The sequence below is a fragment of the Molothrus aeneus genome, chromosome 24 (genome assembly GCF_037042795.1).
Source record: "Molothrus aeneus isolate 106 chromosome 24, BPBGC_Maene_1.0, whole genome shotgun sequence".
NCBI classification, from domain to species: Eukaryota; Metazoa; Chordata; class Aves; order Passeriformes; family Icteridae; genus Molothrus; species Molothrus aeneus.
Genome location: NC_089669.1, coordinates 4,284,554 through 4,309,850, shown reverse-complemented (window position 1 = coordinate 4,309,850; position 25,297 = coordinate 4,284,554). Strand labels below are relative to the sequence as shown.

General features: G+C 44.0%; 1 protein-coding gene across 1 annotated transcript; it reads left to right on the top strand.

Annotated features, from left to right (window-relative positions):
- Positions 1–1,197: 1,197 nt before the first annotated feature.
- Positions 1,198–24,543, top strand: CSDE1 (cold shock domain containing E1). Its single transcript, XM_066565429.1, has 20 exons — positions 1,198–1,300; positions 4,662–5,097; positions 8,964–9,162; positions 10,490–10,599; positions 10,929–11,021; positions 11,536–11,633; positions 11,785–11,866; positions 12,202–12,330; positions 12,500–12,625; positions 13,538–13,750; positions 15,370–15,510; positions 15,597–15,755; positions 16,309–16,416; positions 17,319–17,494; positions 17,873–17,985; positions 18,633–18,752; positions 18,965–19,143; positions 20,094–20,257; positions 21,573–21,705; positions 23,626–24,543. Exons 3-20 carry the CDS (start codon positions 8,964–8,966, stop codon positions 23,671–23,673), a joined length of 2,391 nt encoding a protein of 796 aa, XP_066421526.1. The 5' UTR covers positions 1,198–1,300; positions 4,662–5,097; the 3' UTR covers positions 23,674–24,543.
- The last annotated feature ends 754 nt before the right edge of the window (positions 24,544–25,297 follow it).

The window sequence follows — 25,297 nt, the reverse complement described above, 5'->3', positions numbered from 1 at the left end:
AGCCAGAAAAAAACCAGAAACTAAATATCAATTGCTTTGATTGAGTTTATTGTTAATTAGCAGCAGGCAAAAATAGGTGAGGGAAGTTCAAATACGTTCACAGAATATCCCGAGCTGGAAGGGACCCACAGGGATCCAGTCCATTCCCTGCCCTGCACAGACACCCCAAAATTCCACCCTGGGCATCCCTGGGACAACGTTCAAACTTTCCTGGAGCTCTGGCAGCCTCGGGGCTGTGCCCATTCCCTGGGGAGCCTGGGCAGTGCCAGCACCCTCTGGGGATGAACCTTTCCCTGATATCCAGCCTAAACACCTCTGACACAGCTCCATGTTCCAGTTGCTCCTGTCCCATTCTGGATCTGTAATGTAAGTGGCTGGTTGTACACTGTTCCTGAGGGCTCATGGGCATTTTCAGAACTTGCTCCACTTGTGTTGGAAACTGGACTGGAGCTTCAGGACTGGAAATGCTCTGCCTTGTCCTCAAAGCGTCTCCCCCTGATCCTTCGGTCCTTCAGCGAGCGCAAGGTTCGTGTCTGTCCCTTGGGCTCTGCCTGCCCAGCACGGAGGCTTCCCCCTAAAGGGGGTTCCTGGGGTGTGCTCTCCTCCATCATTTGGGGTTCTCTGTCTACTCCTCAGATGAGGCTCTGTCCCCTCTCTGCTGGGGTTTTCTCTCTTCCCTCAGCTGGGGCTCTCCATTTCGATCTCTCCCCTCAGCCGGGATTTTCTCTCTCTCCCCCCTCAGCCGTGTCAGTTTGTACCCTCAGCCGAGGTTTTCTCTCTGTGTCTCTCCCTATGCCTGTCTCTCACTTTCTCCCCTCAGCCGGGGCTCAGTGCCACCAACCGCGGTTCTATTGCCCCTCACAGGGTTCCTCTCCCCTCCCTGAGGTTCTCCCACTCCCCTCAGCCGGGGCTCAGTGCCATCAGCCGGGGCTCTCGTTCCCCTCACGGGGTTCCTCTCCCCTCCCTGAGGTTCTCCCTCTCCCCTCAGCCGGGGCTCTCTTTTCCCTCACAGGTTCCCTCTCCCCTCCCTGAGATTCTCCCTCTCCCGGGGTTTTCTCTCCCCCCTCAGCCATTTCTCCCTCCCCGGGCCGCAAGGGGGCGCTGCCACCCTCACTGCCCCCCCATCCCCTCTGGCGCGTGCCCGCGAGCGGCACCCGCCGGGCTCCGGGTGCGCACGCGCGGCCCCGCCCCTTCCCCCCCCGTCCGCGGGCGGCTCTCGCGAGAGCGCCGTGATTTCTCTCCTACGTGCCGTGCCGTGCTGCTCATGGCGGCGCTGGAGCGGGGGCGCTGAGCTGTTGGGGTGAGTGCGGGCCGGGCGCCGCCGCCACCCTCGCCCGTCCCGGCGGGCTCCGGGCGCCGCGGACCTGCGCCCGCGGATCTCCGCCCGTACCCGGGGCAGCGCGTCGGGAGCCCCGCCGGGGTTGCGCGCGGGGTGGGGGGGGTGGTTGGGGGGTGCGGCCTACTAGGCCGGCGGTGCGGGGATGGAGCGGCGGCCGCGGGGCGCGGGGTGCGCGCTGCGCTCCGCGGGGCTCCGGAGGCGGCGGCGCCGAGGCCGCGCTGGGACCGGCCGTGCCGGGAGCGGCCGGGGCTCGCGGGCCGCGCCGGGAGGGGGCGGCGCCGCGGGGGCTCCGGGCCCCGGCGGGCGGCGGGGCCGTGCGGGCGGAGGGGCGGCGGCGGCGGCTCCCGGCGTGCCGCGCGCGGCCCCGCCCGGCGCAGCGCGGCCGCGGCCCTTTGTGTGCGGGGAGCGGCCGCCATCGCCCCCCTTTGTGTGCGGGGCGAGCGCTCCCCCCGGCCCTTCCTGCCCGAACGGCCCTGGCGCTGTCACCGGCCGGAGCCGCCCGCCCCCGCGCACGGCGGCCCCGCTGGCGGCGGCCCCGGCGCCGCCCCTCGGCGCGGCCGCCCCTCGCTCCGCCGCCTCCATCTTGGTGCAGCGCAGCGAGCGGGGCCGCGGCAGGGACCGGGCCTGGGCGACTCTGTCGGTCCGGGGCCGGTTCTCTGCTGTCCGCACCGATACCCAGCGCGGGGCTCGTCTCCGCACCGCAGAACCCTTAAAAAATCCGGATATTTCTTTTAACGACTTTTTTGGGGTTTTTTTCCATACATTCTTTACAGATGTCCTTGGTAGATTTTAATTCTTTCCCCCCCATATATGTATTTTTTCCTAACATGGAAAGGACTTCATTGCTGTGGTGGTGGCTTGTCTCAAAGCTGTCACGTACTGGGGTGCCCGAGAGCTCAGTGCTGCTTTCCAATATCCATCTGAAAAGAGATGGAGGAGCCTGATCTCTACGGATCTGTGTTGTGTGTGCACACTGAGAAGGCGAAGTCTTATCTTTATCGAATTGTACCTCGGGCTGTTTCTGGAAGCACGTGCTCTGATCCACAGAATGCATGTCCTTGCAGTTGCCTCTTTTTGTGAAGAAAATGGGAAGCAGAACAATGCTGTCATGGGGCAGGTTCCATGTGGGGCTCTGTAGGTGATTTCTGGCATGTGACCCGCTGTCATTTAGCAGGATCTGCCCACCAGAGGCCTCAGGAGCAGGGCCCAGCTCTTCCCTGTCTTTGCATTAAATCTTTCAGCTGTAAATACACAAATGCAAAAAGCTCTGAGACTTGAGGGCTGGGCAGCTGCTCAGGGTGTTTACCATTTGGAGGAGTATTTATAGTAGCTGAATTAAAAAGTAAGGAATTTGAGGCAGATGAGCACAGTAAGATTTCTTTTTGCTTGAGTTATGATTGCTTGATGAGCTTTTTTTTTAAAGAACTTAAGTGTAGTGAACCCATCTTGTTATCAAATCAGAATGGGTTTTAATGAAAAGGATTGTGCCTTTACTCCACAATTGATAAAATTAGCTTTAGTCTTATTTGATCACATGAGGTGTTTTGATTATTAAATGAAAAAGTGATATATTTTATGGCCAAAAAATGATAAATGTAATATGATAGGAGTTACATCTCTAGGAGAGCTCTAATAATATTGGTCTAACTAAATGAGAGAGAAATATGTGAGAAGATTCCAAGTGTGTCTGAGCAGTTCCTGGGATGCAGTGTGCTCATTTGAGAGCTGAAATGCTGCTCCAAAATAACACTGTCCTGGAAGATTGTGGTAGCAGTTGCCCCAGTGTAATGCTGAGGTGAGGGAAAAGCAGTGATACTGTTATCTTTGCAATGGCTTTGTGTCCTCTAATTTAGAATATTTTATAATCTAATCTTTCAGTGCAAACCTTTCACACCGGATTTGAACAGCCCTCAGTTTATTTAATCTGTTTCATGTGTGTTTGATGGTCTGACAGGAAAACTCATTTCAGCTGGAAATTCTCAGTGAAGGAGGTGCTTCAGCTGGGGAAAATCACTGAAATACAAACGTCTGTAAAACTGGAGATGAGTTTGCTCATTTGGGTTCTTTCAGTAGCTGCCTTCACTCAGCATTTTCACTGGGGTGGGGGTGAGACTTTGAAGTGTCTTTGCATTCAGGTTTCAGTCACTTAAAATGACTCTTTCAAATCACCAGAGGGAGTTCAAAGCTCAGTATAAGTTGTGAAATTCACTTTCCTGCCACACTGGAGAAATAGGCTCTGTCTATATTTTTTCTCTTTTGGTGTGGGACTTGTGGAATGATTTGGGGAAGAGTTGTGGTCTGATTTTCATGCCTTTAGATGACTGCAGAACTGCCAGTGTATCTGTAAGGTCAGAGCTCTGTTGCTTCTCACCTGCTTTTGTCCACAAAAATATCCTCCCTTTTTTTTCCCTATCTACTGAGTAGGCAACAAACTCAAAACTTGTTTTCTTCTCAAGGAAGGTTTCTATTTCTGGAAGGTTATGTTTTCTGTAGTTTGCTGAAACTGCTTTTTTCATGAAAAGACAAAGTGGCACTGGAAAACTTTAGGAGGGAATTAATTGCTAACTAGTAACTGGTGCAGAAAGGCTTCTCCTGGTGTTAGCTACACAAATATCATCACATGGAATCAACGTTTTACAAAAACTGTTTCAGAAGTCCAGAGAATGGTTTTGTGTTATTGTACAGGCAGTGTCTGTACACATAATTGAGAAGTTTGTTAATTTTTATACAATTCTAAATGTGCTTCAGGTATCACTAGGCCTTAATTTAACCTTTGGATCAGAAGTAATCAGGACATTTTAATTCCAATGTATATATACATCCTGTATATATACATCCTGTGCTCCTCTGAGGATCTGTGTGAGCACTTATATAAATTATACTATAATTTAATGAGCACCCATATAAAGTTATTGATGGGAGGACTAAGGTTTGCTAATGGATCAAATCCTCATGATCAAAATGAAGTTGACATTTAATGGTACACACTGGGACCTTCCCTGAGATGCTAAGTGTGTCTGAAAAGTTCAAAATTGGAAATACCATTTCACTGGCTTGGAGTCAACCAGTCTTTTAGAAAACAAAACTGGAAGTGGGAATGCCAAATATATGTGTAAAACAGCTTTTATTAACATGGATTAAACCTCCTGTATTAAGGTAGAGGAAATGCCCCTGTTATTATTAAGACCTAGAACTGATACACAAAGGGGGTTTGGAAGTAGATGGTCTTTAAGGCCCCATGCAAACCAGTCCATTCTGTGATTTGATGAGAATTTCCTTTGCACTCATACTCAGTGTGTGTGTGTCTTTCTCCTTCCTCCAGTATGAAGTGGAACAGAACAGAATTTACCACCTGAAACTGCTGCTTCAAGTTCAGATCAGGAAAAGAATCTAAGTATACCACATTGTAACAACTCAAGACCAAAGAAGAGGCAACTTACACTGAAGAAGATACAAGGCTTGATCTGAAACAAGAAGTTTGTGCCTACTCAACAGCTTCAAAAGAGCACGTCCCGACGCTGCTATAGTAGTCTTTGTTTTCTCCAGTGCTGTAGTGAAACTGCCCAGGGCAGCAGCACTTGTATTCTCTAGAGCTTGATAGATCACCTTCTTTTGCTATCTTTTTCTTTCTCTTTTTGTCTCTCTTCCTTTTGTTCCCTTTTTTAAAAGAATAGCAGTCTTCATCCTTAGAAACTTGTGCTGAAACAGAAGAATCGGCAAATACTACTGAAAGTGCAATATTTGAATATCACTGCGAGGTTGGTGCACGTGCTGGGGAAGGAGTTATAGCTGTGGTTTTGAGCTTGGGTCTTACTAAGTTTTTAACAGAAGGGGGTGGTGTTGGTGAGGGTTTTTTAAATAGTTCTTGATAATAAATTAATTTAATAGTGAAGTCTTGGCACAGGGTGCCCAGAGAAGCTGTGGCTGCCCCATCCTGGGAAGTGCTCAAGGCCAGGCTGGACGGGCCTTGGGGCAGTGTGGGGTGGTGGAAGTTGTCCCTGCCCATGCCAGGGGGTGGAACAGGGTGATATTTATGGCCCCTTCCCACACAAACCATTCATTGGTTCCATGACTCTTTGCTGTTACATTCATTTATTTTGGTGAATCCATAGTAGCTGCATGTGGTTCTATTTAACAATACTTCTAACCCTTGAGAGCTGATTATTGGTGTTTCTTTCTTCTAGTAACAGTAGGTTTGTGGTTCCAATCCCTTTTCTCAAATAACTTCTCTTTAGTATTTCAATCTTACAGCACAGGTGGTTTTTTTCTTTCTCTAAATATTTCTTTTGATGGGGTTAATAGTTCATATTCCTGTTATTAGATGTAGGAATTTGACAATTATCTGGAAAAGCTGATACTTTATGTATCTTTGTACAGGAGGTTTTAGTGCCACCTGAGGAATCTTTGAACTGAAGTTGTCAGGCTTTAGAGGATGATGAGGAGTTCTTTGTGCTGTGCTCCTTTAAACTCAGACTGTTCAAATGATGTCATGCAGTGGTAGTCTGAGCAGGAGGTGAAGCACTGTGGCTTTCTAACCCTAACAGAGGCTATTCTGAGCTAAATTTTAAGCTAGATTTTTGTCATTTTCTCTCTCAGGTGTAACTTTAGTTCATGTTTGAGGCAGGGTGTCTGCTACTTGCTTCGCTTGTATCAGAGGTGAGGTGGCCATTTGGTGACTCACAGGAGCCTTTGGCAGGCTCATTCCAGCTTCCAGAATGGGTTAATGCTCTGGCCTGTAATTCTGCTGGGAGAAGGTATAATAACATATCATTTTCTCTTCTTCCAGCCACCCTACTTGCAGGACCAGTTTATTTTTGAAAAGTATTTCAAACTCTAGGATAGCCTAAAACACTTCAGCTGTTGTGTTCCCACAAGGACATTTTCTGCTGTGGAGTGTCCTGGGGTTGCCTTCCTCAGAAGATGAGGATTATTATCTTGGCACGATGCTAACAGGAACTAGTCAGTAAATCTTAGCAGCTTTATCAAGTGCTTTTTGTTAAATACTCAGAGAAAATGTGTCCTTTAGACATAATCCAGTGCATAAAGAAGATATGATGCTGTGGCTTTTGTCATTTGAGCAGCTTAGGCTGAACAGGAGGGGAAGGAAATCTTTGCTGAAGCAAGTTACCCCAGAAAGGTGTGGAACCTCTGTCCTTGGAGGTCCCAGGACTCAGCTGGACAAAGCCATGGCTGCCTCTGTTGGCAAGAGGCCTTTAAGGAGGGATGGGCTGGAGCTCTCTGTGTGTCTCTGACAGGGTCTTGTTTCTGATTCATTATTTTCTGGCATGGCACTCTTTCATGACTTGAACATGTTAAGGGTATTGATTTATGCCACTTATTGCAGGTTGGTCAGGTAAGAATAAGAGAGCAGCGTTGATTGAAATTAAGAGGTTGTTACTGGTTTGTAAGGGAAAGAAAAGTGAGATGCAGAGCAAGGAAATGAGCAGTGTGTGTTACAGAAATGGTATCACAGCAGATTTAGCAGTTCAGTGAATTCTTAGAGAGCCTTGGGTGGTAACAGGGTAGTGTGGAAGTGCTGAGCAGTGCTGTGGGATGGAGACCATTACACAGTGTCCTGGGATCCCTTTGCCCCCTCAAATCACTCCCCCACCTTCTGTTACTTGTGTTTTCTTCATCTACCCCACGTGGGTCTGAAGCAGAAGGGGGGAGAAGACCTCTTCCTCTTGGAGGTCAAAAATACTGTCAGTCTTTACTTTGTGTGCTTGTTTCCAATTTATTTTTTTAATGTCAGTCTCCAAGACCAAAGATTTCTGCCCAAGAACTTGACTGCAGGTGTTTTTTGGTGCTCTTTGATCACCTTTAAACTGATTTCCAAACAGCAGAATAAGATGCTGTGCCTTCTAATACATTGAGTAACCCACTGGCTGTGTTAGAGTGAGAAACATGACCCTTTTACAAGCTGTTCAGGTGTCTTTTATCTCCACTAAACACATTGCTGAGTAATTTTTAAGCTCTCTGCTTGTTGCAGCAAGAAAGCAGAGAACTGATATGATCTCATTCTGTTTCCAAATTAAAACCTCTGGAAACTAACAAATAATCCTGTATATTTTGAGATGTTTGGAGGGAGGAGGGTTGCTTCAGTTGTCTCTCTTGAATTGCAGTGTTCAGTGAGGTATAATACATTTCATCTGATTTAATTGCTAGCCTGTAAGTCCAAGTGCTCTGCTTTAAAAAAGAGACTTGTACATCAAAAAAGCCAATGAGTTGCTAAAGGGATTGGGAATGTTTCAAGGGAGAATCTGTGACTTGAAAAGAAAAAATGCCCCATAAAATAAAATGTTTTAATAGATGGCAGTTAATTTAGGAGTTCATTACACCTTTAGTGCTATTTTCAAATTTTCTGTGTCTTTCTAGCACTTGAGCTTCTATGCCACAGGAATGTTAAATTCTGGTTATTAATTCCATAACTGTGCAAAACTGTTTAATTACTTAATAGCATTTTTTAGTATGAAAGACTGAACACATGAATTAGGGAGAAACTGTGCAGGGATTTGAACCTAATTGTGTTGATTCAGAACTGTTGCATTTTCCTAATTACTTGTTTAATTTGGAAAAGCAGATACTTCAGATGTTTTCAGGCTCTGGTTTGAAACAGTGAATGTGGGAGTACTTTGAGGTGTAGTACTTGAAAAATGCCAGAAGTCTGTTTTGTTCTAAGCAAGCTTTGTTTTGGTGTTACAGTTCTGGCTTGTTTTATAAATATGTTGCCTGTGTAAATTTTAAGGATTACTGTGATAAAAAAGCTCAACTCTTTTGGTGGTTTTAAAACACATTTTGGGAATGTTCTTAAAACACATTTTAGGAATGTTGGTAACTACACAAGCTCTTACTGTGTTGTGGGGATTTGTCTTGGTTTTGAAAGACGGGTGTTAGCAAAGGAAGGCAGGAGCCTCCTGTAAAATGGAAAATGTAAACCCCCTCCCTCCAAACTGCTATGTTTTAAATTAAGGGCTCTCAGGCAAAAAATATGGGAGCAGAAATAACAGTTCTTTAATAGGGAAGAAAATAAAAGGATAAAATAAATAATGCAGTAAACCAAAACAACAGTGCCAGAGTCAGAACCCAGCCTGACACCCTGTGGGTCAGGCTGTTGGCAGCAGAACCATTGGAATTGTGGCTCAGCCCTCCTGCAGTGCCAGGGCTGGTTCTGCTGGAGCAGGGATCCTGGAGAAAGGTGCAGTCTCTGCCTCTGAAGATCCAGTGGCAGAGGCAGCTGCTGTTCCTCTGGGCAATCCAGTGCAGCAGCTGTGCTGGTGTTCCAGAATCTCCAGATTATATCCAGGTAGGAATGCTTGGCTCCTCCCTCTGGCTCCTCCCTCCCTCTCCCAATGGGATGCTGTAGCTCTTACCAGCCATGCAGTGACATTCAATAGCCTATTATCAGCAGATAATAATATTATAATAATAATTATCTGCTAATATTATAATAATAATTATCTCTCCCAGAGGGAGGAGTGGTTGTGGAAGAGATTAGGAAAACTGCCCACTGAACAGAAGCCAAGTGCCATACAGATGGCAGATAAAATACAATTTGACAATCCAGGACAGGATGTGAAGGAAGCAAGCTGATGCTCAGCATTGTTGTTTGCTTTGTGTGGCCCAGATGAGCTTTGATCCAAACCTGCTCCACAACAATGGACACAACGGGTACCCCAATGGTACTTCGGCAGCGCTGCGCGAGACCGGGGTCATCGAGAAGCTGCTGACCTCGTACGGCTTCATCCAGTGCTCGGAGCGGCAGGCCCGGCTCTTCTTCCACTGCTCCCAGTACAACGGCAACCTGCAGGAGCTCAAAGTAGGAGGTACCTGAGCTTTGGCACAGAATACCCTCTGCTGCTTCTGGGCTCTCGTGGTTTTGGGTTAATTTCAGTTTTTGCTAATTTTGAGATTTCCTCATTAATGCGCTGGTGAGTGTGGTGAGCTTGTGTTGGTTAATTATTAAGGTATTTATTTCTTGCTGTTAGATAAGATTAGGAGAAAGGTAAAGTAGGTTTTAAATTTTAAAAGGGTATAAAGAAAATGTATTAAAAGAAAAAAAGTAGTAAGAATCAAAACAAAATCTTTAGAGCACTTCTCTTCCCCCCACAAAATTTCTTTTTCACTGATAATGTAAAGAAGCCACCTGTGAATAATTTGTTGCTCGTGGTGGGAGCCCTTTGCAGCACTGTGCAGTTTGTGGTACAAACTTCTGCAGTGTTAGGTCAAACTTGTCTAGCTGAGATGGAGGCAAGTGCTCAGACTGTGGGAGAATTCATCTCTTGTGCTCCCTGTTTCTTTGGTTAGAGTTAGTTTGAGGATGGGCAGGTGTTTCTTGGTTAATTTCAGTTTTTGCTAATTTTGAGATTTCCTCATTAATGCGCTGGTGAGTGTGGTGAGCTTGTGTTGGTTAATTATTAAGGTGTTTATTTCTTGCTGTTAGATAAGATTAGGAGAAAGGTAAAGTAGATTTTAAATTTTAAAAGGTATAAAGAAAATTTAATAAAAGAAAAAAAAAAGTAGTAAGAATCAAAACAAACTCTTTAGAGCACTTCTCCTCCCCCACGACCTTTTCTTTTTTGCTGATAAAGTAGAGAAACCACCTGTGAATAATTCACTGCTTCTGGTGGGAGCCCTTCCCAGCACTTTGTGCAGCTTTTGGTACAAACTTGTGGAGAAGGAAAAGATGCAGTGTTAGATCAGACTGGTCTAGCTGAGATGGAGTCAAGTACTCAGACTGTGGGAGAATTTACCTCTTGTGCTCCCTGTTTGGTTAGTTTGAGCATGGCCAGGTGTTTTTCAGAGGCTGCAACTTCATGCTGATAATTACCATGAGAGTGAAATTTCTAAACTGATTCGTGGCCTTTGTTGTGTTGTCTGAACTTCAGTGTGAAGTCTGCTGTACAGCAAGCAAGGCAGGGCGAGGGAATTGCTGTGGAATTAATTACACCAGACTATTTTATTGGCAACAGGAGATAATAAGCAGAATAACCAGAAAATTTTTGCAAATCATGTGTAACAAAAGGACCTGAGTTCTACTTGATTGTTTTTGGCTACAGCAGTGAATTCAACTCAGCCATTTAGTGATTTTGGTAAAAAACCCCAATTTCAGCCAGAGCTCTGACGGCATTGCAATGTTCGCTTGTCTTGCAGACGATGTTGAGTTTGAAGTGTCCTCTGACCGCCGAACTGGAAAACCCATTGCTATTAAATTGGTGAAGATAAAGCCAGAAATATTACCTGAAGAACGAATAAATGGACAAGTTAGTGCCTGTTTTCTATACCTGCATCATTGCCATCCTTTACTCCAGTACAGCAAACTGGGTTAATTGAGCATGGGTATTAACTACCTTCAGTATAATTACACTGAAATATATTTCAGTGTGCTCTGGTAAAAATTCAGAGTTTCAGTTTGAGCTCTTACTTGGCTCCAAACACTTCTTAGAGCCAAGAGGGGTTCTGTGAGATTGAAAAGTTACAGTGTGGCAGTCCCTGCTGAGTGTGTAGTAGAGATTCATTTTGTGTACAACAATGCCACTGCTGAAATGACTAGCAATGGATTTTTTTTTTTTTTTTTTTTTTTGACTGGTAGGTTGTGTGTGCTGTTCCTCACAATTTAGAGAGTAAATCTCCAGCTGCCCCGGGTCAAAGTCCAACAGGGAGTGTTTGCTACGAACGTAATGGGGTAAAAAGCTTGCGTATTTTACTTGAACTCTTCACTGGTCCATCACTGTGGTCTATGACAAAAAAAAAAACCAAAAAAAAGCAGTTTAATGTAGACAATTGACACTGCACTGAACTGTGCAGTTTTTGGCCAAAAAAAAAAAAAAAGCATGCTTTGGTAATTACTACAAAAAATAATGGTTTTTAGACAGTTTGCTTGCTTGTATCTGTGGAGAACTTCCTAGACGCAAATAGTTGTTCTCTTTTAAACTTGATGAAGTTCATGTATCCTTATCTTGAACTTCTAACATTTAGAAATTGGCCTTTAAAGATGGTCATGTACAAAACTTTCAACTTCAGTTGCTTGTTACATACTCACCAAAACAGCACGACAGAAAAAGAATGTTTTGCATGCCGTGTTTCTTATTGTTGATTTTCTCACTAAATTAAGCAGATACTGTTATTACAATTGTGTTAATTTTCTTTGAAACAACTATCCTGCAAATAGAGTAACTTTAGTTAATGTTAATTTACAGGAAGTATTTTACCTGACTTACACCCCAGAGGATGTTGAAGGAAATGTACAGCTGGAAACAGGAGATAAAATAAACTTTATAATTGATACAAATAAACAGTAAGTTGGTATTGCTTTTCTGGCTTCATATTTTGTTTTAGTAGTCAGACAGAATTCATACCTATTCCAAGAACTATTATATGAAATACAATCTTAGTTGTTGTTTCAGTTTTGGGTTTACAGATTTTTTTTTAATTATTTTTTTCTCTAGTACTGGTGCTGTAAGTGCTCGTAACATTATGCTATTAAAAAAGAAACAAGCTCGCTGTCAAGGAGTAGTCTGTGCCATGAAAGTAAGTGATCTTAAGTTTCATTTGAAAATGAAATGCTGTTTTGAAGAGTGCTGTTGAAAGTAATATTTAAGTTGTTTAGAGCTGTTAACAGCTTGGGCTGTGGGTGTAAATTGTGTGAAATGGTTTAAACAGCTCATCTTTGATACTGATACTCCTCTTAACAAAGAAAGTTCCATTTATTTCTGTTCATATATTTCTTGTGGCAGTCAGCTGTGTACACCTGTAAGTGCTGTGCTGGGATTCAGAGATTGTTTTGTGTTTACCAGAACCTGTCAAATGATTTATTGCTATGTTCCAATAATGGACAATTAAATGCTTTTTTCTTCTGTTGACAGGAAGCCTTTGGATTTATTGAGAGAGGTGATGTCGTGAAGGAGATATTCTTTCATTATAGTGAATTTAAAGGTGACCTAGAAACCTTACAGCCTGGTGATGATGTGGAGTTTACAATCAAAGACAGAAATGTAAGACGAAATCCAGTAAAACGGAAGCAAAGGTCCTGGGGAATAACTGCACAGCTCTCTGCTTTCCCCAGCTCTAAAAAAGGGGGGAGGAGGTTCATTGAGGTTCATTGGGAAATGTCTGTGACTTTCTCTCTTTTCTTTGGGTGTTTGACTGATTTTATGCTCTTAGGGTAAAGAAGTTGCAACAGATGTTAGACTGCTGCCTCAAGGAACTGTCATTTTTGAAGATATCAGCATTGAACATTTTGAAGGAACTGTAACCAAAGTAATTCCAAAAGTACCCAGCAAAAACCAGGTGAATTTCAGTAGTTAAACAAATCTTTGTAATGCTGGTTTGATTGTATTGAATTCCAGTCAATAACTGGAAGCATTTGTTCCCATTTCCAAGTACCTTTTGCTGCATAAGCATCATTTCAGAATTAAGATTTACTCTCAATTTCAAATCCAAAGAGGAAGAGTTAGGGTAGTGGTACATCATGGAGTGTGTGTTTAATGTTTCAAATACTTGCTATAATTTTTTGTGGAGTTAGACATATTCTTAAAGCAAAAGACTCGGGGAAAAGGGAAAAAAATTTGCTGGGATAAGCCAGATCTATGGATTCTTGTGAGCATTAACAGTTAATGAGGCTTTTGGGCTGTAATGTTTGTCTTGGAGGAGTGTTCATGAGCATTTCCACTAAGATTTTAGTTGAGTCTCTGTTAGTGTGGGAAGGTTTGGGGTGTTTTGAAGACTTAATAAGAAAGGGCCTGCATTTTAGAAGTGTTATGGTTATAAACTTCATTCTTGAAATAGAGAAAATTCCTTCAGCAGGACATGGCTGGGGTTAAAAAGCCTTCAAGCCAACCAACAGCTCCAAAAGCCACCTTGCACTGGGCAAGTTCCAGATGAGGAGTGGTGGAGATGGAGCAGAGCTGAGTCCAGCAGGACTTGGCAGGACCCCTGTGCTGTTGGCAGCTGTGCTGAGCCCTGCAGGTGAACTCAGCTTTCACTTGGGTTTTCTGTCCCCAGAGCAAATAGAGAAATAGAGAAAATTCCTTCAGCAGAACATGGCTGGGGCTTAAAAAACCTTCAGCTCCAAAAGCCACTTTGCATTGGGCAACTTCCAGATGAGGAGTGGTGGAGATGGAGCAGAGCAGGACTTGGCAGGACCCCCTGTGCTGAGCCCTGCAGGTGAACTCAGCTTTGCCTTGGGTTTTCTGTCCCCAGAGTGATCCATTACCTGGCCGCATCAAAGTGGACTTTGTGATTCCTAAGGAGCTTCCCTTTGGGGACAAGGACACAAAATCCAAGGTGACCTTGCTGGAGAGCGACCACGTGCGGTTCAACATTTCCACGGACAGGCGCGACAAACTGGAGCGAGCCACCAACATTGAGGTTCTCCCCAACACTTTCCAGTTTACTAATGAAACCAGAGAAATGGCAAGTATCCAAATATTTCTAATTCTTGAAGGGAAGTGAAAGTAAAATGAGTTTGGGGCTGTCTTCTACAATAGATACCAAAATCACTTGTGTCTTCCATTGCCTGCTCTGAAATCCAGCTCTAGGACCTGCAGTGCAAGCAAAGCAGAAAATTCAGAATTAATGCTCTGCATCTTTGCCTTAAAAGAATAAAGTCTTAACTACTTTTTAACATTTAAGTGAAATTATATTAGGAAATTAGAATTTAACTGGCCCTCTTGGATGGGATTGCTGGCTGGTTGTAGCAGACACAAGTGATGTAGTCTTGAACTGACAGCTTAAAATTCACATAGTTGAGTCTAAAGAGGAAATTACTCATCTTCCTTTGGGAAACTGGAGACCTTGGGACTACCCTGGTTCAGGTAGTGAAAAGTGTAAACAATTGGAGGAGAGACTCTGAGCAGGTTTTGTATTTGAAGTTTTTTGGCCAGTCTCTGTCTGAGGGTCAAGCAGAAGGATGGTAGAGCAGAGTTCTCTCAGTACCAGAAACTCTTTGTGGATTACAGGGACTAAGATGGATGTGCTAATGAGCATTACAGAATATCTTTCATTCCTGTAACTTGGAATGTTGGTTCTGTTCCAGACTGTAACTTTGCTTTCCTTTGCAATTTGGAGTTCAGTTACAGTGTTGTCACATCAGTGTGCTGTGAATTATTGTCCCTTGGCTTTAAGAAAACCCTGAGTTTTGATTTCATCCTTTGAGATTTTGGGTTCCTATCCTATAGACTTGTTGTATTTCTGCTCTGGCTACATACACCTGCCTGCCTGAGCTGAGCTCTCATGGGGGTCATAGGTGCTGGCAGCTTCTGGGAAGGTTGGTTGGTCTGCTGGAGTTTGTGAAAGCTGCTTAAGAGAAGAATGTTCCTAAAGGTGAAAGGTACCTTTGCACTGTCATTCTGATCCTCTGAGCTTGTCCTGAGCCTTGCTAAACTCTGTATTAACTGGGTTGAAGGCAATGTGTTAATGAATTCTACCTTCATTCTGGCAGCATCTGGTGCTAGGGTTTGGGTTTTTGTCAGTATATTCTGTTTTCACTCAGCATTCCATTCCTAGTGGTTTATCAGGAAGGCCACTAAACTCCTGTGTCACATGGGAGTGTTCCCAAAACACACCCACGGGTATGGGAGTCTTGTTTAACAGCTTCTTTATAATTCCTTCATTTGTGACTGGAAATCTCTTGGTTTTTCTCTTAAACTTTCCTCTGAACACTGATTTTATTTCCTGTTTTTATAGATGGTTGTACTTTTAGTGTGTTTGTGTGTTTAATATTCTCCTAGGGATGATACAGTGTTTGCAGAGCTGCCCCACTGTGTTCCCTGTACTGGCAGGTTCTTTAACTTCAGTCCTTGAGTTAATATTCTCCACCTCACTCTTTATCTCGAGTTGACTTCAGGAATGAGGTGGGAAGAACTTTCAGCTTGACCAGGGCTGTGAGCAGCAGGGTTTGCAAGGAAGGACATTGCTTAATCCAAGTGTTTTCCCAGGGCTCAGACCTTTCTGCCCACTCCTGACCCATGGAGCAGCTGGACAGGTGTCACATACCAAGGATTAAACTGTAATTGTTGGTTTGGCTGTTGCAGGGTGTGATTGCAGCAATGAGGGATGGCTTTGGCTTCATTAAGTGTGTGGACAGGGATGCTCGGATGTTCTTCCACTTCAGTGAGATCATGGATGGAAATCAGCTCCATATTTCGGATGAAGTAGAGTTCACCGTCGTTCCTGTAAGTGGGATTTAAATTTCCATAAAATCTCAGCAGGTAGGAAATTATGCACAGTGTGTCTGTTACCTGATGGATTTCTCTTCCAGGATATGCTGTCTGCCCAAAGGAACCATGCCATAAGGATTAAAAAGCTCCCCAAGGGCACGGTTTCCTTCCACACCCAGTCAGAGCATCGCTTTGTGGGCACTATAGACAAAGAAGCCACTCCAGCCAAAGCCACTAGCCCAAATAAAGGCAAAGAAAAGGTAATGCTGCTCTTCTGCTTTCCTGCCATTGCAGACTGAGGCTGATTCCTTAAAATCTCTACTTCAGCTGGGTTTGAAGCAGTGTTCATTCTGTATACAGTGAACTACAGCTGATGAAAGCAGTCAGTGAAAACTGACTGCTCTGAACAAGATAATAAAAGTATTGTTAATAATCATCAATGATCATATTGTTGTTGAGGATAATTTCCAGGAAATTGATGGGGAGTTTCTTTCTACCTCTCAGTACACAAGATTCTAGATAGAATTATTTAAGTTTCATGGGAAGCATCCCTTACTGTTTTGTTCTGCTTTTTTTAAACAATGCCAGAACACTTAAAAGTTCCAACAAATGCTTCCTGGAACTGATGGCAATACTTCATTGCCTTTTAAAATACTGTCTGTCATCATTTAAAGCTCCTTACCCAGAGTTTGGTTGTGGTTTTGAGCAGTTATTGTAAAACCATTGAGACTCCAGTGAGCAGTGCTTGAACTGTGTGTAGGAAACTGTTCCTAAAGAGGCACTGATTGCTGAATTCTGACCTCTTGTTTGCAGGAAGCTGAAGATGGAATAATTGTGTATGATGACTGTGGAGTAAAACTGACCATTCCTTACCAGGCCAAGGATGTGGAAGGATCTACTAATCCCCAGATAGGAGATAAGGTAAGAGAATTAAGTGTACTATTGGGAAATGCTGTTCTGAGCATTGTGGGGTGTGAGTGAGTTCTCTTTGTCTTGACTTGGAGCAAATGGAGGACAAGGCATCTGTGTGGTATCACCTGCAGTGTTGTGTTTAAAGGAGTAAAAAATACCCTCCAACCTGGTGATACATAGGTGGAAATAGTGTCTTACTGTCTAAATGCTGCTTTTTAAACAAAGAATTTTATCACTAAGTGGACACTGCTTGTCAAGAGGAAATTAATTAGCATAGAGACTAAGATGGATATTGAAGAGGGAGAATATTTCCTCATGAGCATATTAACCTGAGGGACAATAGAAAGGGAAAAAGCTTGGAGATCAGGAAGAGCAACAAAACCCTCAGGAGCCATTCTAGTTACTGGTTATTGTCTCTAAAAACTGAAACAAGGAGTGAAGTGAGGCACATCCCACTGTGGGCCCCTGGTGAGCAGTGTAGGGAGAGGAGATGATCCCCATGGACAGAAAAGTTCTCATGTTTAAGGGGTGAAAAGCTGAGTGCTGGGGGCTGGCTTGCCTTGCGGGTATCCCAGGTGTGGTGCTGCTCTCTGGGATGTAGGAAATGTCAATGACTGATGTGGTTATGGGAAAGTAGTGACTAGGAGATGACTTTGCTGCAGAGACTGGTGCTGCTGCAGAGCTGCACAGCTTCAAAATTATTTTGGGGTTTTTTTTTTGTTGTGGTTTTTTTTTTTGTCATGGTTTTCTTTGTGTTTTTCTGTGTGTTATTGAACGTGTTTGGTTTTCTTTGCGTTTTTCTGTCTGGTATTGAACGTGTTTGGTTTTCTTTGCATTTTTCTGTCTGGTATTGAATGTGTTTGGTTTTCTCTGCCTCTTTCTGTCTGGTATTGATGGCCCTGTCTCCACAGGTTGAGTTCTGTGTGTGTGAGGTGAAGAGAACCGGGCTGCAGACGGCTGTTTCTGTCAGGATGCTGGGGCGCAACTACAGCTCCAAGAGGCTCTTGGGATATGTGGCAGCCCTGAAAGATAACTTTGGGTTTATTGAAACAGCCAATCATGATAAGGAGATCTTCTTCCATTACAGGTGAATGACAGTTTTATTATTTCATTATGTGTCTGTTTGGGGGAAGTGGGAGGGTGCAGAGTTTTGAACCCATTTGCACTTTACACGCACATAATATATTTATATATATGCTTAAATACCTACAGTTTTATTTATCATCTCTGTTGGACTGGTTCAAGCTTTCCTGTTAGTCAGCAGTCCTGGTGTTCTGTGCCTCTAATTCCCAGGCCAAGAAATCCAGTTGTGTTATGTATTTGAAATGTTTCATTTTCCTGAATGGAGGTTCCTTGTGAAGTGATGAGGGATTAAAATAATTTCTGATAGTTGATGTGGATGTTGGGTGAGCATCACTATTGTCATGTAAATAAAGGAAAACTGTTTCTCATTCTGTTCCTGTAGTGAATATTGTGGTGATATCGATAGCCTGGAACTTGGAGACACTGTGGAATACAGCTTGTCAAAAGGCAAAGGAAACAAAGTTAGTGCAGAGAAAGTAAACAAAACACATGCAGGTAAGGCTGTACCTGGTGTTTTCTGTCTGCAGGGCTCTTGGCACACGCTGGGGGGTAAAGTTTGTTAATGATCCATTTACATTTGGAGCTGAGAGCAGGAAGATGCTCAGTGTGGGGTGGTCTTTGGTTTCCTGAAAGCTGCTGCCTGTGTTTGCAGAGAACAGACAAGCACAGACCAACAGTTCTGTGCACAGTAGAAATTCTGTGGACTTTAGTGTCCTCAGGCCCCCCCACTTGTGGGTTATAAGGAGAGGCTGAATGGCAGAACTGGCCAGATCAGTACCTGCACTCATTGTGCTGTACCTCACAGGGGAAAAGATTGCAGGAGCAGGGCAGATGGGGGAGGGTATTAAGGACTTGGGAGTGGGGGGAAATGCATTCTTCAAGATTATTGGATGATTAAAGTGAGTAGGGAATATGGAAGAGAAAGGAAGGAAACACTTTGATTTGCTTTTCAAGCTTCCTGACCTTAAGTTTTTTGAGAAAAATTTTTCTACTTCCATGTATGGTATATCAGTGTGATTTTGATTCATTGTCATGTAGTGCAAAACGTTGGCTCCTGGTCAACGTGAATCACTTACTTAAATCAGTTTTAAAATAAACTATGATTAAAACATCCTATTCCTCTATTCTCTGTCTCTTTTCAGTGAATGGTATCACTGAAGAAGCTGATCCAACTGTTTACTCTGGTAAAGTAATTCGTCCCTTGAGGAGTGTAGATCCCACACAGACAGAGTACCAGGGCATGATTGAAGTCATGGAGGATGGTAAGATTGGTTCCTTTTAATTAAGTGTTCTTTTCACAAGTGCAAGTTCTTTTTACAGTGCATTCACAAGTCGAATGCACTGTAAAAAGAGCTGTTGAAGATTTTGTTCACACTACAAACTCTATCCACACAGCTAAGCTGATTTGTACTATTGGAAATCTGACATCAGGTGGCAAAGGCCTCTCAGTTGTGTCTCGTACTTTCCCCCCCAGGTGAGATGAAAGGAGAGGTCTATCCCTTTGGAATTGTTGGCATGGCAAACAAAGGTGACTGTCTGCAGAAGGGGGAGACAGTAAAGTTCCAGCTGTGTGTGCTGGGTCAGAACGGGCAGACGATGGCTGTGAACATCACCCCCTTCCGCAGGGCCACCGTGGAGTGCGTCAAGGACCAGGTGAGAGGGGATGGGAAATCTCTGCTCCAGCTGGCACAGAGCAACTCAGAACCACTTCAGCACTGGAACTCAGGCAGCTGTGCCCAAACAGATTGCTGAGCACTCCAGGGAACTGGTGTGGTAACCCAGGTTATGCCAGACCCTGGTGTGACTTGAGTAAAGGTGGGCTCAGAGCCTGGTTTGGTGCTGAAACATCAGAACTGCTGGGCAGCAGATAATTCTGAAGATTTGGCTTTGAGATGTCCTAGAAATTGCTCTAACTTGGTTTCTGCTGCACAGAGTGTTTAAAGTGTTCAGAAAAACAAACAAAACATGCACGTACATTGCTTCTGGAAGAAGCTTCTTCATGGCATTGAGCAGTCAGTGATTACAGCTCATCTGAAATGCAAAGGCTGATCTTTGCCCTCATTGCATCTTGGAATGATTAAAAAGTTAAATGCTGCAAATGCTGTCTGTTTTTACAGATACCACGCAGCACTAATCTCCAGTCATTTATGGAGAGGTTGGATGAGTATTCCTGGCTTATACATGAGTAGAATGGAAAACAGAAGTAAATGGCTTCTTATCCCAGTGACAGGCCAAAAATTGAGTGATTGCTGCTGTGTAACTTCAGGGTGGAGTCTCAGAGCTTGGGGCACTGCTCTTCTCTGTTTAATACAGAGGACTGCCAGGTTAATACTGCTAGGACTTGAGGGCAGTTTTCAGAACTTGCTCTATAAACTTCAGGATTTAAATGTGACTTTACAGTGCCAGGAAGAGTGCCTGGATTTCCAGAAGTGTTGTTTCCAGAAAGAATGTTCTGATCACTGCAGAAATTGTATTTCCACTTTTGTTAGGCACCACAGTTTTGAAGTTTTAAATAAAAGTAGTTAAACTACAGTAATAAATGTGTTACTGCATTTGTCTGGATGCAGAACAAATGAATAACCTTGTGATGTGTTGCTTTTCAGTTCGGTTTCATTAACTATGAAGTTGGTGACAGCAAAAAGCTCTTCTTCCATGTCAAAGAAGTCCAGGATGGTGTGGAGCTCCAGGCTGGGGATGAAGTGGAGTTCTCCGTAATCCTGAACCAGCGCACAGGAAAATGCAGTGCCTGTAACGTGTGGCGTGTCTGGTGAGGCTTTGGGATGGCAGGGAGTGACCCTGGCACAGTGTCTGTGTCCCAGCAGAGCCCTGCAGCCTGGGTCTGCCTGAGGGAGTGGCCCTGGCACAGTGTCTGTGTCCCAGCAGAGCCCTGCAGCCTGGGTCTGCCTGAGGGAGTGACCCTGGCACAGTGTCTGTGTCCCAGCAGAGCCCTGCAGCCTGGGTCTGCCTGAGGGAGTGACCCTGGCACAGTGTCTGTGTCCCAGCAGAGCCCTGCAGCCTGGGTCTGCCTGAGGGAGTGACCCTGGCACCGTGTCTGTGTCCCAGCAGAGCCCTGCAGCCTGGGTCTGCCTGAGCTGGGTGTTCCTGCAGCAGGAGCTCTGGGTTCCAGCTGCCTCCAGGGACAGCCACACCTGAGAGCTCCCAGCTCTTCCAGTGCAGGCAGCAGCACTCCCAGCTTTTCCTAATTACAGATGGCTTGTTCCCTTTTTAACCTATTCTTAAACTCCCCCTGTAGCAGGAATTTGGATACAGGCTTGCAAGTGGAAGTTAATGATAAGGAAAGTGATGGCTTTGCTGTGTGGATGCTGGCCACTGGCCAGCACACTCCACAGTGCTGCCATCTCTTTCTTGAAGAGCAGCTTTAATTTTTAAATAGAAAACTCATGTTTTAGAGAGGCTTCTTTTTGGCATGGCATTTTTTACAAGTGATGGGTTTGGGGTTTTTTTAACTATATACACACTTGAAGAAGACTGCATAATTTGTATCTTGTTTAAGCTTGAGATAGCACTTCAGTAGTAACAGAAAGCTAATATTTTTGTCTCAAAATTCTGTGTTCCCATTATCTTCAAAGATGTTAATCCCATGATATGCTGGCAACTTGCAAGCCTTTATTATTGCAATTTAATCACAGAATGGGTTGGGTTGGAAGAGAACCTAAAAAACCATCTCATTCCACCCCTGCCATGGGCAGGGACACCTGCCCCACTATGCCGGGTTGCTCCAAGCCCCATCAGCCTGGCCTTGGAGATTTCCAGGGATGGGGCAGCCACAGCTTCTCTGGGCAATAGAAATGTAGAATACACTGGTTAGGTGTGCATGAGAGTAAATACAAGGCACTTGTAAATACTCTGCTCCCTCAAGAACACCCTCTGGAGATCACTGAGCTCCTCTGTTCAGAGTCCAGTGTGGACAGCGAGGTTTGGGGCAGGGCCAGCCCATCAGCTGAGTCTGCTGTCACACAGCATCAATCCTGTGCAGTAAATGACTGTGCCCAAGGCCTGGGAAAGCCTGGGGGGCCCTGCCCAGCTCGGGGTGACCCTGCCCTGTGTGTGCTCTCTTGCAGTGAAGGCGCCAAGGCCGTGGCTGCTCCGCGTCCCGATAGACTCGTGAACCGTCTAAAGAGCATCAACCTGGACGATGCCAACGCCCCGCGGCTCACGGTGCTCCGCCAGCCCCGGGGCCCTGACAACTCAAAGGTACACACACACACAGGGCAGAGCCCTGCAGGGCCTGCTGCCCAGGGAAACACACACTGGTGCCTCTGTCAGGGGCCTGAGCTGTGTCTGCTGCTCTTCTGTAGAGAGCTGAGCTGAGCTGAGCTGTGTGAGGGTGGATTGTGCCAGTGCTGTGCCCTGTGTGTGCCCAGTGCTGTGTGCTGTGTGTGCTCTGTGTCTGTCACAGACACATTGTATGAAAAATTCTTTCCTTAAGATTTTTTCTCCTGAGAAGCTGAGAGGCCTCAGGAACAAAATGTAACCAATGGTTATCTGCTGCTGTGGGATGCAACAGGTGCATCTGGGATTGGTCTCATGTGGTTGTTTCTAATTAATGGCCAATCACACTGGCTCAGACTCTCTGTCCAAGACACAAGCTTTTGTTATTAATTCTTTCCTTTTCTATTCTTAGCTAGCCTTCTGATGAAATCCTTTCTTCTATTCTTTTAGTATAATTTTAATATAATATATATCATAAAATAATAAATCAAGCCTTCTGAAACATGGAGTCAGATCCTCGTCTCTTCCCTTGTCCTAAGACCCCTGTGAACACGGTCACACTGTGTCCTGTGTCACTGCTGTGCCCTGTGCTTTCAGAAGAGCACATGAGAGAGAAGCAACTCACTGCTGCCTGTGTTGGAGCCTCTCTGTCATGGTTTGTCTTGGCTGTTGTAGTTTGTTCTTCATTTATAAACCTCAGAGGTAGCAAGTGAAGTCTGTTTGCTTAGACATGGCTTTCACACAATATTCTGGCACTCCTTGATAAGCAGGAGAAAAGTGGTATCTCTGTTGTGTTTTGGACTACCAAGAACACCCCAGAGAACCTGTTTTGTTGCTGTCTCTGTTTCTGAAGACAAACATGACTAATTAGAAGGGAGCTGCTTGGGTGGAACAGACCAGGCTCTCCTCAAAGCCCAGTGGCAGTGCCAGGTTCATGGTTGGACGTGATGATTTTTAAAGCCCTTTTCCTATAGGAATGTGCTTCCTGTTGACAGAGTGACAAAGCTCTCCTTTGTCTCCTTAAAAAGGAAAAAAGCCCAGAAGCTTCTTCCTTCAATTTGCAAAAAAGACACCTCATAGGACCTGGGGGACTTCACCTCAAACTTAAGGAGAGCCAGTTGGACAGAAACCAAAAAGTTTTACCTGAGCAATTTACTAGAAAAAGAAGAGAGCAAAGAAATTAATTTTGTGAGGTGTTTACCAGGAGCAAGAACTTCTTGCACCTGGCTTGGTTTTTCTTGGTAAAGAGTTTTGTTATTTTCCCTTTTAATAAAACTTTTGTTTCCAGCACTACCACAGAAGCCATCCTGCTGATTTTATGCCTTCTGAGGTAGCTGAGCTGTCTTGGGTGTGATACAGATCTCCAAGAGCTTATGAGACCTGGCTTGAGGAGACCCTTAAATCATTTTCTGTGGTGGTGTTCACAGGGGTCCCAGGATGAGGGAAGAGATGAGAATCTTGACTCCATGTTTCAGAAGGCTGATTTATTATTTTATGATAATATATTATATTAAAAGAAAATTATATACTAAAACTATACTAAAAGAATAGAAGAAAGGATTTCATCAGAAGGCTTGAAAGGAAATGCTAATAAAATCATGTGACTACTCATAGCCTCAACAGAGGTGGCTGTCATTGGTCATCAAGTAAAACAAATTTCACATGCTGGGTAAACAATTCTCCAAATCACATTCCAAAGCAGCAAAACATGGAGAAGCTGAAGCTTCTCAGGAGAAAAGATCTTAATGAAAGGATTGTTCATAAAATAGATCCGTGACAGTTTTCCAGCCTAAATTTTCATGATTTTTTTCATGATTTTTTTTCATGATTTTCATGGTTTTTTCATGATTTCATGATTGTGTGATTAGCTGGAGCTAAAAGTGTGTTTTGTTTTCCTTGCAGGGATTTGGTGCAGAGAGAAAGATCCGCCAGGCTGGTGTTATAGACTGATCCCAAGCCCGCGGCGGCGTGGGGCCGTGCGGTGGGGCTGCCGAAGGGTACTGAATATCTCCCTGTTCACCCCTTCCTCCAAATTCTCAGAAGCTATTCCACCAGTTTTAACACCTTCTCATGTTATGTTTAAAATTAAATTTACGAAACCATTTTAAATTTCTGCACAGTTGCATTCTGGAGAACTTTAAGGTGGCGCCTTATAGTATCACATTTTAGAAGCTTGTTTTGAATGGTGCATTTAACGCAACTGGTAACTGCAATCTCCATTGCCTCTGTGAGTAAACATAGACAGCTCTGCTCGGGCAGACCTTGTGGAATTCTGCACTACAGTTATTATGCTTTATCCTTGTTTTTGGCCAAGGTTTATTATGCCTTAGTGCTCAGTTGCATTATCTTCCTTCCCAAGTGGAAGGGAAGACTCACTTCAGCTCACTCTGCTCAAATTTTGAGGAACGTGTGAGGGTGGAATAAGTTCTGTTTCTGTCAGATCTCCACAAACATTCAGATACCTTGAGTTGATGGCCAAATGTTACAGTGTTTTCCTAGTTCATTTAACTTGACTCCTTTAGCCAGTCCTTAGAGCTCAGTGCAAGTCTCTCCCAGGGTCGGTGGATTTTGTAGTGTTCTGGAACAGACAGTGCAGAATTTCATAAGGCTGAGGTGTGCCATCAGTGTGGTAATTTAAATATATTTAAAACAATGCACAAATCTGCTGCTGCTTAGAACACTGCAGCTTCTAAACCCAGTTTCTTTTACTGATTTAAATTTAAAAAGAAAGAAGTTGTGCCTGAAGTGGATACATTTTTTTTGTTCTTTTTGCAGCCGGCACCCAGTGTACTGTAAGAGAATAAATACTTAGGCTTTCCATAGCTGTATTGAGACTTTCATCAAGGTGACTAGTTGATGTCTGTGTGCTTTTTTTTTTGTTTGTTTGGTTTTTTTTTTTTGGTTTATTTTGGTTTATTTTTTTGGTTTTGTTTTGGTTTTTTTTTTCCCTTCCCTGCCCCCCTCCCTCCATTTCCCCAGTCACACTTTATCAAGCAAGAAAACTGAATGATTGGTCTAAGTATTACTTTAACCAAAAAGATCAGGAGTTACTTTTTGGAATAGAGGGCAGTACTGTGGTTTGGTTTGGGTTTGTTTTGTTTTGGTTTTTTTTTTTTTTAATTTCATTTTTATTTTGGTTAATTTTTTTGTTTGGTTTTTCCTTTTTTTTTTTTTTTTTTTTTTTTTTTCATGTTACCTCTATTCTCAATTTAGGGTTTTCTTCTCTGGGAGATGCATTATCTTTGTAAAACAAAACATTGCTTTCTCCAATTTTTTTTCTGTTAATGGCAAAGAATGGAAATAGAATAAAGTTTTACTGATTTTGAAAAAAGCCTTGCTGTGCTCAGCCTCTTCTTTCCTCAGCAGGGGCTGCGTTAGACCTGTGTTGTCCCCATCACAGGCTCTGTCCTTGTGCCTCCAATTCTCACACCACCCTGAGGGATTTCTGTGTTTTATTTCCAGTCTGAAAGGCCCCATCATCAACCCTACACTATTTATACATTATCACAACACCAACATTCACTGGTTACAAATTACATCACTTCTAATTAGTGTCCGGCCCCATTTATGAGCT